A 12,497-nucleotide genomic window follows, 5' to 3' on the forward strand; every position below is an offset into this window, starting at 1 on the left:
CCGCCCATCCACCATGGGCAGTCCCCGGCTCCTCTCCAAACTCTCCCTCTCTCTCTGTCCTCATGGCCATCTCTCCGCCTCATCTCCCCCACATCAACAGGCCTTCATGAAGGGTAACACCCCTCTATTTCACTGTCTGTTGTTTTCTTCTCCATAGTTTAGTAGACATCTGTGAAAACAGTGAAAACTGTGTTACATAATTGATACATTCTGACTCACGGACAGTCAGTTCTTTTATGCTACTATAATAATGTATATTTCTACCCCCATAAATCAACACAACACTTGCAACTTACAGTAAACATATACTGGAAGAGAGACGATTAAGGCAATACTGTTTGAGAAAAAACACAAAAAATCTAAATCGGAAAAATTAAGCCTACAACATTTCTGTCTTTACTTGCAGCAGTTACAATATACGTTATATTATAGCTGTGGCCTATTATGCTCACGTTTTCAGTGTACAAGTTTAGAGTCTTAATCACACAATAATGTACATTATGATATACCACATAATATGGTGAACTCAGAATGTTAAATTGTCGTTGCGATGTTCAATGGTTTTGATTCAATTTTTGAGTATAGAGTTTGTTTGTTGTTCAAAAATATCTTGTTGAACGTGTTCACTCAAAAAAAGTCTCTTATCTCATAGAAATCTGGTCTGCAATGAAATACAATCGTGTTGAGCTTTCCTGTTGACAGTTGCTGTTTGGCACATGTCATCATGATTTTAATGTTGTAACTTCAACACAGTCTGGTGGAAGAAGTACTCAGATCACTTCGCCCACTCTGTTAAATTAACAAAAGTATTAGCATCAAAATGTACCTAAAGTACAGAAAGTAAAAGTACTAATTATGCAGCAGCCCATTTCAGAATATATTATTAGGTTAATTATTGATGCATTTATGTGCTCATCACTTTCATGTTGCAGCTGGTAAAGGTGGAGCTCATTTTGATTACTTTATATACTGCTGGGCAGCTTAATCTATAATAATACATCATAATCTATTATTTGATATATTGTTATAGTTGATATTCTATATTAATAATCTTAATAGTAAATAATAGTAAAAAGTAACTAGTAGGCCTAACTAATGTTATCAGATAAATGTAGTGGATTCAAAAGTACAATATTGGCTTCCAAAACGTAGTGGAGAAGAAGTAGAAAGTGGAATAATTTGGTAATACTCAAGTTAAGTACAAGTACCTCAAAATTGTACTTATGTACTTGAATAAATGTACTTAGTTACATTCCACCACAACATGTATGATTGATGCAGTGGCTACTGTAGCTGACTATTACACAGGCATCCACCCAAGTAAGTTAATTTCTAAATAAATACCAATCAGGAGACGCAACACAGGTCTGACAACCTCAAAAGCAACCATCACCACCATGTTTATACATTTCAAGGCAACTTGCATAGATAGCTACCATGTGACTAAGGTGGCGTTCCATACAGATTTTAGGTTTTGTCCACCCTGTGTTCAATCCAGTGTTTCAGTGATGCTGGGGTGTAAATCTGTGCACCAGAAGCCCTTTTGCCTTTTCACCATGCCACCACTAGAGGGTCTAAAGCAAACTGGGAGGGGATTTAATTAGCCCAGAGATTTTATTCATTCCTAAGAATTGATTTACCAATCCTTATATTTCCATTTTAAGGAAAGCCATAATTCTCCAAACATTTAATATTTCTAAAATAATAATCCATACATTCATTTTCATGCTGTAAAACTCCAGATTTCTTAATGCAGGATACTCAAAAGCAATATTTCAGAACTCAGTTTCAAATAAAATTCCAACAGCTGAGGTTTTTTTTATTTTTGTGTAGCCTATTTGTTTTGGAAGCAATGGTGAATTCCATGGAAAATGACATGCAGTGACAGTGGCCCCCAATAATTCGGGTGGCTAGTTTAAGTTTCATGTCCATTAAGGGTTTTAAATATTTTTGTGCACTGTTGATACATTTTGCAACTATTGCATGGGGCATAGACATTGTGGTGCATGTTATGTACAACATAATATAGTGTGTCCTGGATTTTACTTTAGCTGCTTTTTAATAGGTTACCGGTCAAAATTGGTACCAAAGTAACACGATATCAATGAATTGATATTACAACTTGTAATTAATGGACTAAACAATCATGTTCATTAAATTGAAGTATAACAAACAAATATAATATATATTTGTTTTGATTGGTTGAAATCTATTTAAGTTTTGAAAACTGTACACACACACACACACACAGTATATACAGTGGGGATAACAAGTATTTGATACACTGCCGATTTTGCAGGTTTTCCCACTTACAAAGCATATAGAAGTCTGTAATTTTTATCATAGGTACTCTTCAACTGTGAGTTACGGAATCTAAAACAAAAATCCAGAAAATCACATTGTATGATTTTTAAGTAATTAATTTGCATTTTATTGCATGACATAAGTATTTGATACATCAGAAAAGCAGAACTTAATATTTGGTACATAAACCTTTGTTTACAATTACAGAGATCATACGTTTCCTGTAGTTCTTGACCAGGTTTGCACACACTGCAGCAGGGATTTTGGCCCACTCCTCCATACAGACCATCTCCAGATCCTTCTGGTTTTGGGGCTGTCGCTGGGCAATACGGACTTTCAGCTCCCTCCAAAGATTTTCTATTGGGTTCAGGTCTGGAGACTGGCTAGGTCACTCCAGGACCTTGAGATGCTTCTTACGGAGCCACTCCTTAGTTGCCCTGGCTGTGTGTTTTGGGTCGTTGTCATGCTGGAAGACCCAGCCACGACCCATCTTCAATGCTCTCACTGAGAGAAGGAGGTTGTTGGCCAAGATCTTGCGATACATGGCCCCATCCATCATCCCCTCAATACGGTGCAGTCGTCCTGTCACCTTTGCAGACAAGCATCCCCAAAGAGCGATGTTTCCACCTCCATGCTTCACGGTTGGGATGGTGTTCTTGGGGTTGTACTCATCCTTCTTCTTCCTCCAAACACGGCGAGTGGAGTTTAGACAAAAAAGCTCAATTTTTGTCTCATCAGCCCACATGACCTTCTCCCATTCTTCCTCTGGATCATCCAGATGGTCATTGGCAAACTTCAGACGGGCCTGGACATGCGCTGGCTTGAGCAGGGGGACCTTGCATGCGCTGCAGGATTTTAATCCATGACGGCGTAGTGTGTTACTAATGGTTTTCTTTGAGACTGTGGTCCCAGCTCTCTTCAGGTCATTGACCAGGTCCTGCCGTGTAGTTCTTGGGCTGATCCCTTACCTTCCTCATGATCATTGATGCCCCACAAGGTGAGATCTTGCATGGAGCCCCAGACCGAATCTAAAATTTTATCCCTGATGTCCTTACACAGCTCTCTGGTCTTGGCCATTGTGGAGAGGTTGGAGTCTGTTTAATTGAGTGTGTGGACATGTGTCTTTTATACAGGTAACAAGTTCAAACAGGTGCAGTTAATACAGGTAATGAGTGGAGAACAGGAGAGCTTCTTAAAGAAAAACTAACAGGTCTGTGAGGGCCGGAATTCTTACTGGTTGGTAGGTGATTAAATACTTATGTCATGCAATAAAATGCAAATTAATTATTTAAAAATCATACAATGTGATTTTCTAGATTTTTGTTTTAGAGTCCGTCTCTCACAGTTGAAGTGTACCTATGATAAAAAAAAAATTACAGACCTCTACATGCTTTGTAAGTAGGGAAACCTGCAAAATCGGCAGTGTATCAAATACTTGTTCTGCCCACTGTATATAGGCTATGTGGCCATTGTAACAGCAAATGTCTTATCAGCAAAAATATATTTGTAAGTTAAATAACACTTTTTAAAATACATTTTTAAAAGCGTCCTCTATTTTCACTTAGAAATCACTGCCATGGTTTCTTGCAAGTATGAAGGTCATTTAAACAGCTGCGTGAGAACCAGCGTTAAATAAATGATTATATAGCTACACACCTGAGCTACTTAGGCTACAGCTGGACCAGCAAGGTAGACTAATTAATAAAACACCATCAGGTGCCTCCACAAGGATGCAGCTGGAGCTTTTCATGTTTCTGGGTGCAAAAACAACACGTTTCTCCCATTTTGTTGCTGATGTCGCTGTGTGGGCGTCGCAGCTTTTATTAGATTACTGTATATTATCCTACTGTAACTACATGTAGGCTACTGTTACACCCAAAATGGTGAACAACATACACGTTCAGCCGTGTTGCGTGTCAGCCAGCAGCCTGTCCCTAAAAGCCCTCCCTGGTGCGCTGTTGCTGTGCAGCTCTGCCAACTCGTCAGCTGATCCCTCTTGTTCGCTCATCGCAGCTGTTCGAGTATCCGCCCCTAGTAGTCCCGCTCTTTATTTACTTTATCAGTGTCAAGGTGCAATCTACATTTAGGTATTGCTTTAAATGTTGTCAAATGAATCATATAGCCTATATGCTGGTACCTGTTAACGTCCTTTCAGGAATGCTAAATGTGTGTTAAAAGTAGTAGGCCTATTGATTAAATTGAAATAAGTCATGTGAGGGAAAAATATTTTTGATATGAAAATCACCGACTGGAGGATTCTTGGATTGCTTTAACACTGTACCGCACATTTAATCACAAATTAACTGCTAATGTTTCGCTGTAATTCATATTAAATACATATGATATACAATCCCCTTCACCCCTACGTGTGCGTTTTCTTGTCGGCGTATTTCTACGCTAAATAGTCCTTTGTTTACATGCAGTCCCTCGTCTCTGCGGAAGGAGGCTTTTGGTATTGCAGTGTGACTCCTACCAGCTGTTTCCCGCCTTGTAAGCTATCCGATCAGCTGCATACACACACACACGGTCATGCAGAGAGAGAGAAAGCAGAGGGGAGGGAGAAAGAGAGAGAGAGAGAGCGAGAGAGAGAGAGAGAGCGAGAGAGAGGGAGGACGAGCGCCACACACAACGAGGGAACCCCATCAGCTGGAAGTCAAGTAACATTACAACTCTCAGCAGCCTGAAACTACTACAGTACACATACGAGGGATTCATATCTTCTCTGAGGATTTAACCGGCCTCGGATCACGGGATTTCTGCTCTCTAACGTCATATTTTTTTTCCTTCTATTCTGCGGAGACTGTTTGCTGTTTTTTTTAGGAGTGTGGGGGGGGGCAAACTGGCGAGAGGCGAGCATGGAGTATTTCATGGTACCAGCTCAGAAGGTGCCCTCCTTGCAACATTTCAGGAAAACGGAGAAAGAAGTAATTGGAGGTCTTTGCAGGTGTGTATACATGCGCTTCATCCAGCACGCTGCGTGTATTATTGTTATTTTAAGTCATCTGTTTGGAGTAGACGGCAATGTGGCAACATGCTTGATGTGATCTGTTATTGTGTACACGACCCACTCACGGGGGCTGCGGGCATTAATTATCATCAAACGTTAAGTAATATTGCGTCTGAACAAGTGGGGGCTGTCTCAGACCGCAGCATCATCCCGGGATGTTATTTCACATATTTTGATGTATTTTGTGGCTAACAAACATAAACCACGTGGTTCTGTGCACACCACGCTGCTACTCCGCTCCAGAGCACCATGCTCTATTTATCCTCAAATTACCCCCAGTAACACCTAAAGGTGCTGTGATATGCGTAAGAAAGGGAAAGGTTATACGAGCGAGTGTCATTCAGTGTGAAAGGCTCTAGTTTTGTCGCACACAATCGTGCAGGTTGCCGATTTCGCTCAGAGCGATCCGAAGTTATTGTGGGTAGTGCGGCCATGCTTGTGGCTTGTGCTAAAACTGATGAGGGGTCTGGCGTTTGTTTCCTGTTTGACGCCCTGTTTTCGTTTACTTCTATCGTGAAACTATACAACTGCTGTCAAAATCGCCCCAATTCGACGTGACGATAGTTTCACTGGTGGTTCCGTGCGTCTTGTTCGCGCTATCGAGTCGCCTCCACTGCGTCTTTTCATCCCGCACCTTTGCCATGCTGCCTGCCGCATTGTTATAATGGCGGAGGACACGGAAAGTCTGCCTGGAGCACAGAGCTGATGTCGGGCATTGTTATGAGGAAGGGGGTTTAGTTGGCCTTATACAAATACATCTCCTTCGGTGTTACAGGTAAAGGAACATTTGGCGTTCGCGGGGAGGCAGGAAAATTAAAAGTGGTGTTATTAATAAGGGGGTGTGTATGTCGCGGAAGGCCCTTCGATACGTCCGCAGCTCTGTTTGAAGAGGGAGGCGGAGGGATCTGCTGCTGTTGCAGCTGGCTGTTGGTAGTGACGCGGGCAGTATGGGAGATGTAGTCCTTTTTTTATTATTTATTATTATTTATTTATTTATTCCTCATTGTGAGTCTGCGTAGAATTGCTACACAACGAGGGAAATCAGTTTAACCCAGACTGATATAAATGCTAATTAGACTTAAAATGAATGAAAAAGGGACATACATTGTTGGCGCCATGAGCACACTCACTGTGTGCCTTTTTATAACTCAAGTACTTGCATGTCTTACAATTAAAAACGTATTACAACAATTTCCAGTTGTGTTACTATTATGACTAATACAATCAAATTAAAATGCTGGCACTTTAGTTGCAGCCCCACAACTGATTATTTTCACTATTGACTAATATGTATGTTATTTGCTCTATGAAATGTCAGAAAATAGTGGGAAAATGCCCATCAATATTTTCTAGAGTCTAAGGTGATGTCTCAGGATATCTTGCGTTGTTTGACCAACAGTCCAAAACCTCAAGAAATTTAATTAATTATGATTAAAGACAAGAAAAGCAGCACAGCCATCTAATGTTTGTGCATTGCCTGGCACTTAAACTCCTGTTTTAAGCTTTAATCCACTCTAATTGGGACCCAGTCTGTTCCTCTGTTTTGGTTTGTGTTTGTGTAGTCTCGCATTGCCAGACCTTACTCCACATCGCTAGAGTTTGTGTGATATGGTGAAGTCCAGGCCCAGTTGGTCACGTTTTGGCAGTGGATGTGTTTGCTGGATGCACCACTGCAGTGTTGGTACTTGTAGGACTGTGTGTGACACACACACACACACACACACACACACACACACACGCATGCACACACACGCACACACTTTTTCTCATCTGTGTCTGCACAATTGTTCCCAGTGTTTGCACTGAGGCAGCTGAGTCAGTACAGATAAGAGCTTGGCCAGAGAGGGTCCCAGAGATACTGAGCTTGATACAGAGGATGTTAGAGGAAGTTCGCTTTGAATTTCTTCTCAACTGAATTACAGCATATGGTATATTGTGTCTTTTCACCAAAGCTTTAGGGTAGAACTATTAACAGGCTCAGTGCTGCTCTAATTGCATCTCAACTGGAGTTATCAGCAATGGTGCTACTTAAAGATGCCTTTTTACCACGTGTGGTGCTTGTAAGGTGTCTTGTGAAATGTAGGTACTGCTTCAATGCCAGGAAATATTCTTACACCCTAAAACCTTTCAAAATCATAACTTTGGATTGCATAGCATACGTATTAATCAATGTGTCACTTTAAAACCTGTTAAAATAGCATAGGGTTAGAAGAGCAATCCCATTCTGTATCTGCTAAAAGACACGATAGCATGCAGGGAAAATGGAATTGAACTCCTTGTTATAGGGTTAAAGAATAGTTTGATTAATCCCTGTGGTGCCCCACTACATTTAACCCCAGATTGATGCCCCACTACATTTAACCCTGGATTGAAACATGTATGGTGTTAATGTCCACACAGGAAAATAATTATTGATGGACTTAAAATACAAATGCACTCTAAATACCTGTGTAAAAATAGGAATGTATTGTGCATTTCTTGGTCCATTCTGTTTGGTGCTAATGTGATGTTAAAGGATCAGTTCATCCAAAACATAAAACTACACATTTTATCACTTACTACAATTTGTGTTTAGCCATGCAGATGGTTTCATTCTGCTGCAACCACCTTACAATGGAGGTGAATTAAAAACCCAACAGCAAGGTGTCTTTTTTTTTTTTTCAGGTATAAAGTAGTTCCAATAAAATGTTGACAGTCAGTCTCTCATAATCAAAGAGCGAAGGCAGAAATGCTAAAATCTCAACATAGCCTCAACAGATGAGGTCACGACATTAGACGGTTTTATTTTTATATCAAACTAACTGCTGTCCTCCCTTTATCCCCCCTAGTCTGGCCAACATTCCTCTGACCCCAGAAACAGCCCGGGACCAAGAAAGGCGAATTCGCAGAGAGATTGCTAACAGCAACGAGCGTCGGCGTATGCAGAGCATCAATTCTGGATTCCAGTCACTTAAAACACTCATCCCACACAGCGATGGAGAGAAGCTCAGTAAGGTGGGTCACAAGAGATGTTTGAATTAGGTGATGAGTTAGATGTACAGTAGCTGTAAGGGGCTGAACTCGCCTTCATAACAGACCTGTAACATTCTTCTTATTTCTCTTTTCCCCAGGCTGCCATCCTGCAACAGACAGCGGAGTACATTTTCACTTTGGAGCAGGAGAAGACGCGGCTATTGCAGCAGAACAGTCAGCTCAAACGAATCATACAAGTAAAGCATCACCGTACCAAACCTGAAAAGGCTTTACCAGGATTCTCCGTCTGTCAGTATCATCTAAAACAGATATCCAATTTCTGTTTGCTCTCCCTAGGAGTTAAGTGGTTCCTCCCCTAAGAGACGGCGTGCGGAGGAGAAAGATGAAGGGATTGGCTCACCAGACATTCTGGAGGAGGAGAAGACTGAGGACTTGAGGAGGGAGATGATTGAGTTAAGGCAGCAGCTGGAGAAAGAGCGCTCGGTCAGGATGTTGCTGGAAGATCAGGTAATAGGAACAATCACAACATGTAACACAATTTCAGACACTCAAAAGTCTGTGTCTAGACAAATGCAGGGACTAACATAGTTATGAGTTGCTAACACCCACTTTTATCCTTGGCACTGTGTGTCAGATGCGTTCCCTGGATGCCCAGTTGTACCCAGAGAAGCTGAAGGTGTTCACCCAGCAAGTCCAGGAGCACCAGACTCAAACACAGAGCCTTGTCCGTCTGCAGCAGCACAAACAGCTGGAGAGGGACCTTACTCCAGCCCACAGCCCACAGGTTGGAAACATTTGCATATGAGTCTGACTCACACAACAGTGGAATCCTTTTGAGAATTATGCTGATAAATTTTACTTTTTGTAAACTTCCCTAAGTCTAATGTACAAAATGCATAGTACACATGTCATGGTCACAACACAAATGACCTTGTTAGAACTAAATTAGACATATGGTTGTTTCTACACCTTGGATTTTGTCATTGAATATATGTCACTGGATCTTATCTTGTCTATGGAACAGCAGAACAAAGAACCAAATGTGATCAAAGATTTGTGGCTGCTTGAGTGTTTTAACAAACGTGATCATGTCTCAATTGATGAGAATGATATTGAAGTAATTTCCTTGGTTGAAATTAGCGAACAAATTATTTTGTGTGGTCCTTTTTATCACTTCATTAATTCTGTGTGAGATTCTGTGAGAGTTTTCTTTAAACAATAATGTACACTACGATTTTGAATTTGATACGCAGATGAACCATTTTCAGCTCCAGTATATTTTGAAAACCAGTGTTTATATTTGGCTCTTTACCCTAAATTTATCAGACGTGGCACCAAATTCCCCCCCTCCTTTCAGTGAGTAGCTGTAAAATGCATAGATTTCTTTGAGTCGATGTTGAAGTATTTTAAAACCCTTACACACACACTTGAACTAACCTCTGTGTTTTGTAAATGTCTCTTCCATGTCCAGAGTTAAAGCTGTCGGCAGCTGAGACACATTTACAGTGTGTTAAATGAGCAGCTCACACATCGTTCTGCTGTGCCTGTCTCCTGCCCTGACAGCCCCAGTGTCCTGTTTCTGCAGGCAAACCGTAACTGAACATGATGCCAAATCAATTGACGTGTGCTGTCTGCCCATCCACTACTTGTGGCAGCTGGGCGCTGGTAGTGAAAGATGATTGATACCCTCTGCATTAGTCATCATGTGGCACTTTGTGACTCCCCGAGCAGATCTGAGCCATATGACCTCAAATCAATATCACTATGAATTGACAAAATTACCCCAGTAACCAAAAAATACTGGAAATAAAATGAACTGTTACTCAAAATATATCTTTCTTTTTCTTTTTCTCGATCGTGGTTCCATGACAAGTTAAAAGCTTGATCTGCTTTAATATCACATTTTAACTTTGCTGAATTATTGAAACAGATACTTGTAAATAAAGGAATTATATATGCATCAAATCTTCCCTCAAAAGCAAGTCAACAAAAAGTCCACTTACTAACCTTGTCCAGAGCTTTTAACTGCATCTCATGGTTATGGGATGTTAGAAGTCAGAGCATCACTAACCTCAGACTTTAAGATGTGGTCGAAAGTGCTGGTAAAAGCTAATAAGTGGACCTTTAGTTAAGATTTATTTGTTTCAAACCGTTTCAAAGGTCAATAATGAACTTGTGTAATTTTAATACTGGAATATAAAATAATAGAAACACAAGCAGCTTTTAATAAACATTTAATTTGAGAGTTGTACAGTTGGCAGATTGGGTGGCCTGACAGAGGACAGGGGAGCTTGTTTTTGTACAACTCTGGGCTTGTGTGCTCCCTTTTTGTCAAGCTCAGGTTGATCTAAAGCACCAACTGTAAGTGGCACGCTCATGAGAAATCTGAGCACCTCTTACTTGCACCATTTCAGGAAAAAACTAACCAACTCCCCAATAAGTTTGGTTTCTAGAAGCACCTCAAAACACACAGTGAGACAAATCCCAAACATAAGGACAGGAGAAAATTTAGTTTGATGAGAGATTCCTAACATCTGGCCTGGTTAATATTCAATAAGCTGCCCATCTGTATTCCCAATTATGTGTAATAGTGCCTGTGTATGTCCTGTTTTAGTTTGTATTTATTATATATTTTACATGTCATGTCATATTTGTGGTAGTTTCTGCTGGTTTTTCATGATACCTGAGTGTACTCTTCATTTAACGTTACTTTATGTTATCACAGTGTAGTGGTGACATGAGAGTAATAACTGCTCCTTTCTACCAGGTGTTGGCCCCGGCTACCCCGCCTGCACCTACACACCATGCCACAGTCATCGTCCCTGCGCCTTTCCAGCCTCCCCAGCCCCATCATGTCACCGTGGTAACCATGGGCCCGACATCAGTTATCAATGCAGTGTCCACATCTCGACACAACCTGGACACCATCGTTCAAGTAAGACGGGAGACAGAAGCAGACTTGTGAACCATTGTTGGAAAGGTTTTCAGATTTGAACACCAGAGGGTGCTGTCGTCACTGACATCACTTAATCCTCTTTCTCCAGGCAATCCAGCACATAGAGGGCACCCAGGGAAAGGGTTGTGTTGGCGAGGAAGAGCAGCGAAGGGCGGTCATCGTCACTTCAGGGCGTGTCCCCTCCGACGCTGCGGGCTCAGACACGGCCTCAAACAGCGACGGGCCCGACGACTGTTCACTGCCCTGAGTTCATCCTCGAAGTCTTGCACGCCATACACTTACATACGCGCACACACTTATACACAAAAGGCCCAAGCAGACCAGGGCTACAGGAGGCTTCAAACCCACAGCACTCTTGTTTAGTGGACATTAATAGGGCTGGTAGACAGATTGAAGCACTCGTTTTTTTGTTTCTTTTCAGTACACTCTTCATGTTGTATTTTGATAGGCAGCCCAAATAGGTTTACACTTATACACACACACTCCTACATGCAGTCTCTCTTGCGTCTTTTTCTCTGCTTATCTTTAACCCCCTGCTATCCACACACACAAACTGTCTGTTCATTAGTTTATAGAGAGGTTATTAGAGTGGCTACTTCACTGACTGATCCATAAATGCTCCGTCAGAATGTCTGCTAAATATCACCATTATCACCAGGACTGTTCTCTTTTATTCGGCCCTGAAGCAACGGGACTGATCCACGAAACAGGAGTCAAAGAAGCCAGAAGTGTGGCGTCATCGCCACTAAACAGCAGTGCATTTTCGTTTAAGATGAACATCCTTTAAACCTCCTTCTCTGAAGCTGTTTGGAGAGACACTGTAAGCTAACAAGGCTGTCTCAAAGTTCCACCTTTTAGGCTTCTGGATGAAAGAATATGTTGTTTTACTCTTGTGAAGTCTACTTTTTCATGTTTTGTTTCTCTAAGGCTCCCTCAGCCAGCAAGTTAAAGTGATTGTACTGGGGGGAAAAAAAAAACACCACAACAGAGAGGAATTTAAAAGCAGTTTAATGGCTGACTGGTGCTCACAGGAAATGAAGCGAAGCTCGGGGGGAGAGAGTGTGCTTACTGGTTCTCAGCTCTATTCTTTTTGTTTTGTTTGTTGCCATTTTTACTGGGCTGGGTTCCCAGTAAGTTCACATATGTATTGCCATGTTCTTCTTTTTACTCATGGCCTGACAAAATAATATCAGTGCTTTGACATTTATTGACACGATCCCCTCTTGAATTTAAAAGCACCTGGCTTGTTAGATAAGC

General features: G+C 41.3%; 1 protein-coding gene across 1 annotated transcript in view; it reads left to right on the forward strand.

The window, feature by feature from the left end:
- The first annotated feature begins 4,800 nt into the window (after window positions 1–4,800).
- Window positions 4,801–12,497, forward strand: part of tfap4 (transcription factor AP-4 (activating enhancer binding protein 4)) — a 9,568-nt gene continuing 1,871 nt past the window's right edge. The window contains exons 1-7 of the mRNA XM_078269715.1: window positions 4,801–5,248; window positions 8,140–8,305; window positions 8,422–8,520; window positions 8,621–8,791; window positions 8,919–9,068; window positions 11,052–11,219; window positions 11,329–12,497. The exon at window positions 11,329–12,497 is cut by the window's right edge and continues 1,871 nt beyond it. Coding sequence (XP_078125841.1) covers window positions 5,160–5,248; window positions 8,140–8,305; window positions 8,422–8,520; window positions 8,621–8,791; window positions 8,919–9,068; window positions 11,052–11,219; window positions 11,329–11,487 — 1,002 coding nt within the window. The 5' untranslated portion in view covers window positions 4,801–5,159 and the 3' untranslated portion in view covers window positions 11,488–12,497. The remainder of the gene's footprint in view (window positions 5,249–8,139; window positions 8,306–8,421; window positions 8,521–8,620; window positions 8,792–8,918; window positions 9,069–11,051; window positions 11,220–11,328) is intronic.

The sequence above is a fragment of the Sander vitreus genome, chromosome 15 (assembly GCF_031162955.1).
Source record: "Sander vitreus isolate 19-12246 chromosome 15, sanVit1, whole genome shotgun sequence".
Taxonomy (NCBI): Eukaryota; Metazoa; Chordata; class Actinopteri; order Perciformes; family Percidae; genus Sander; species Sander vitreus.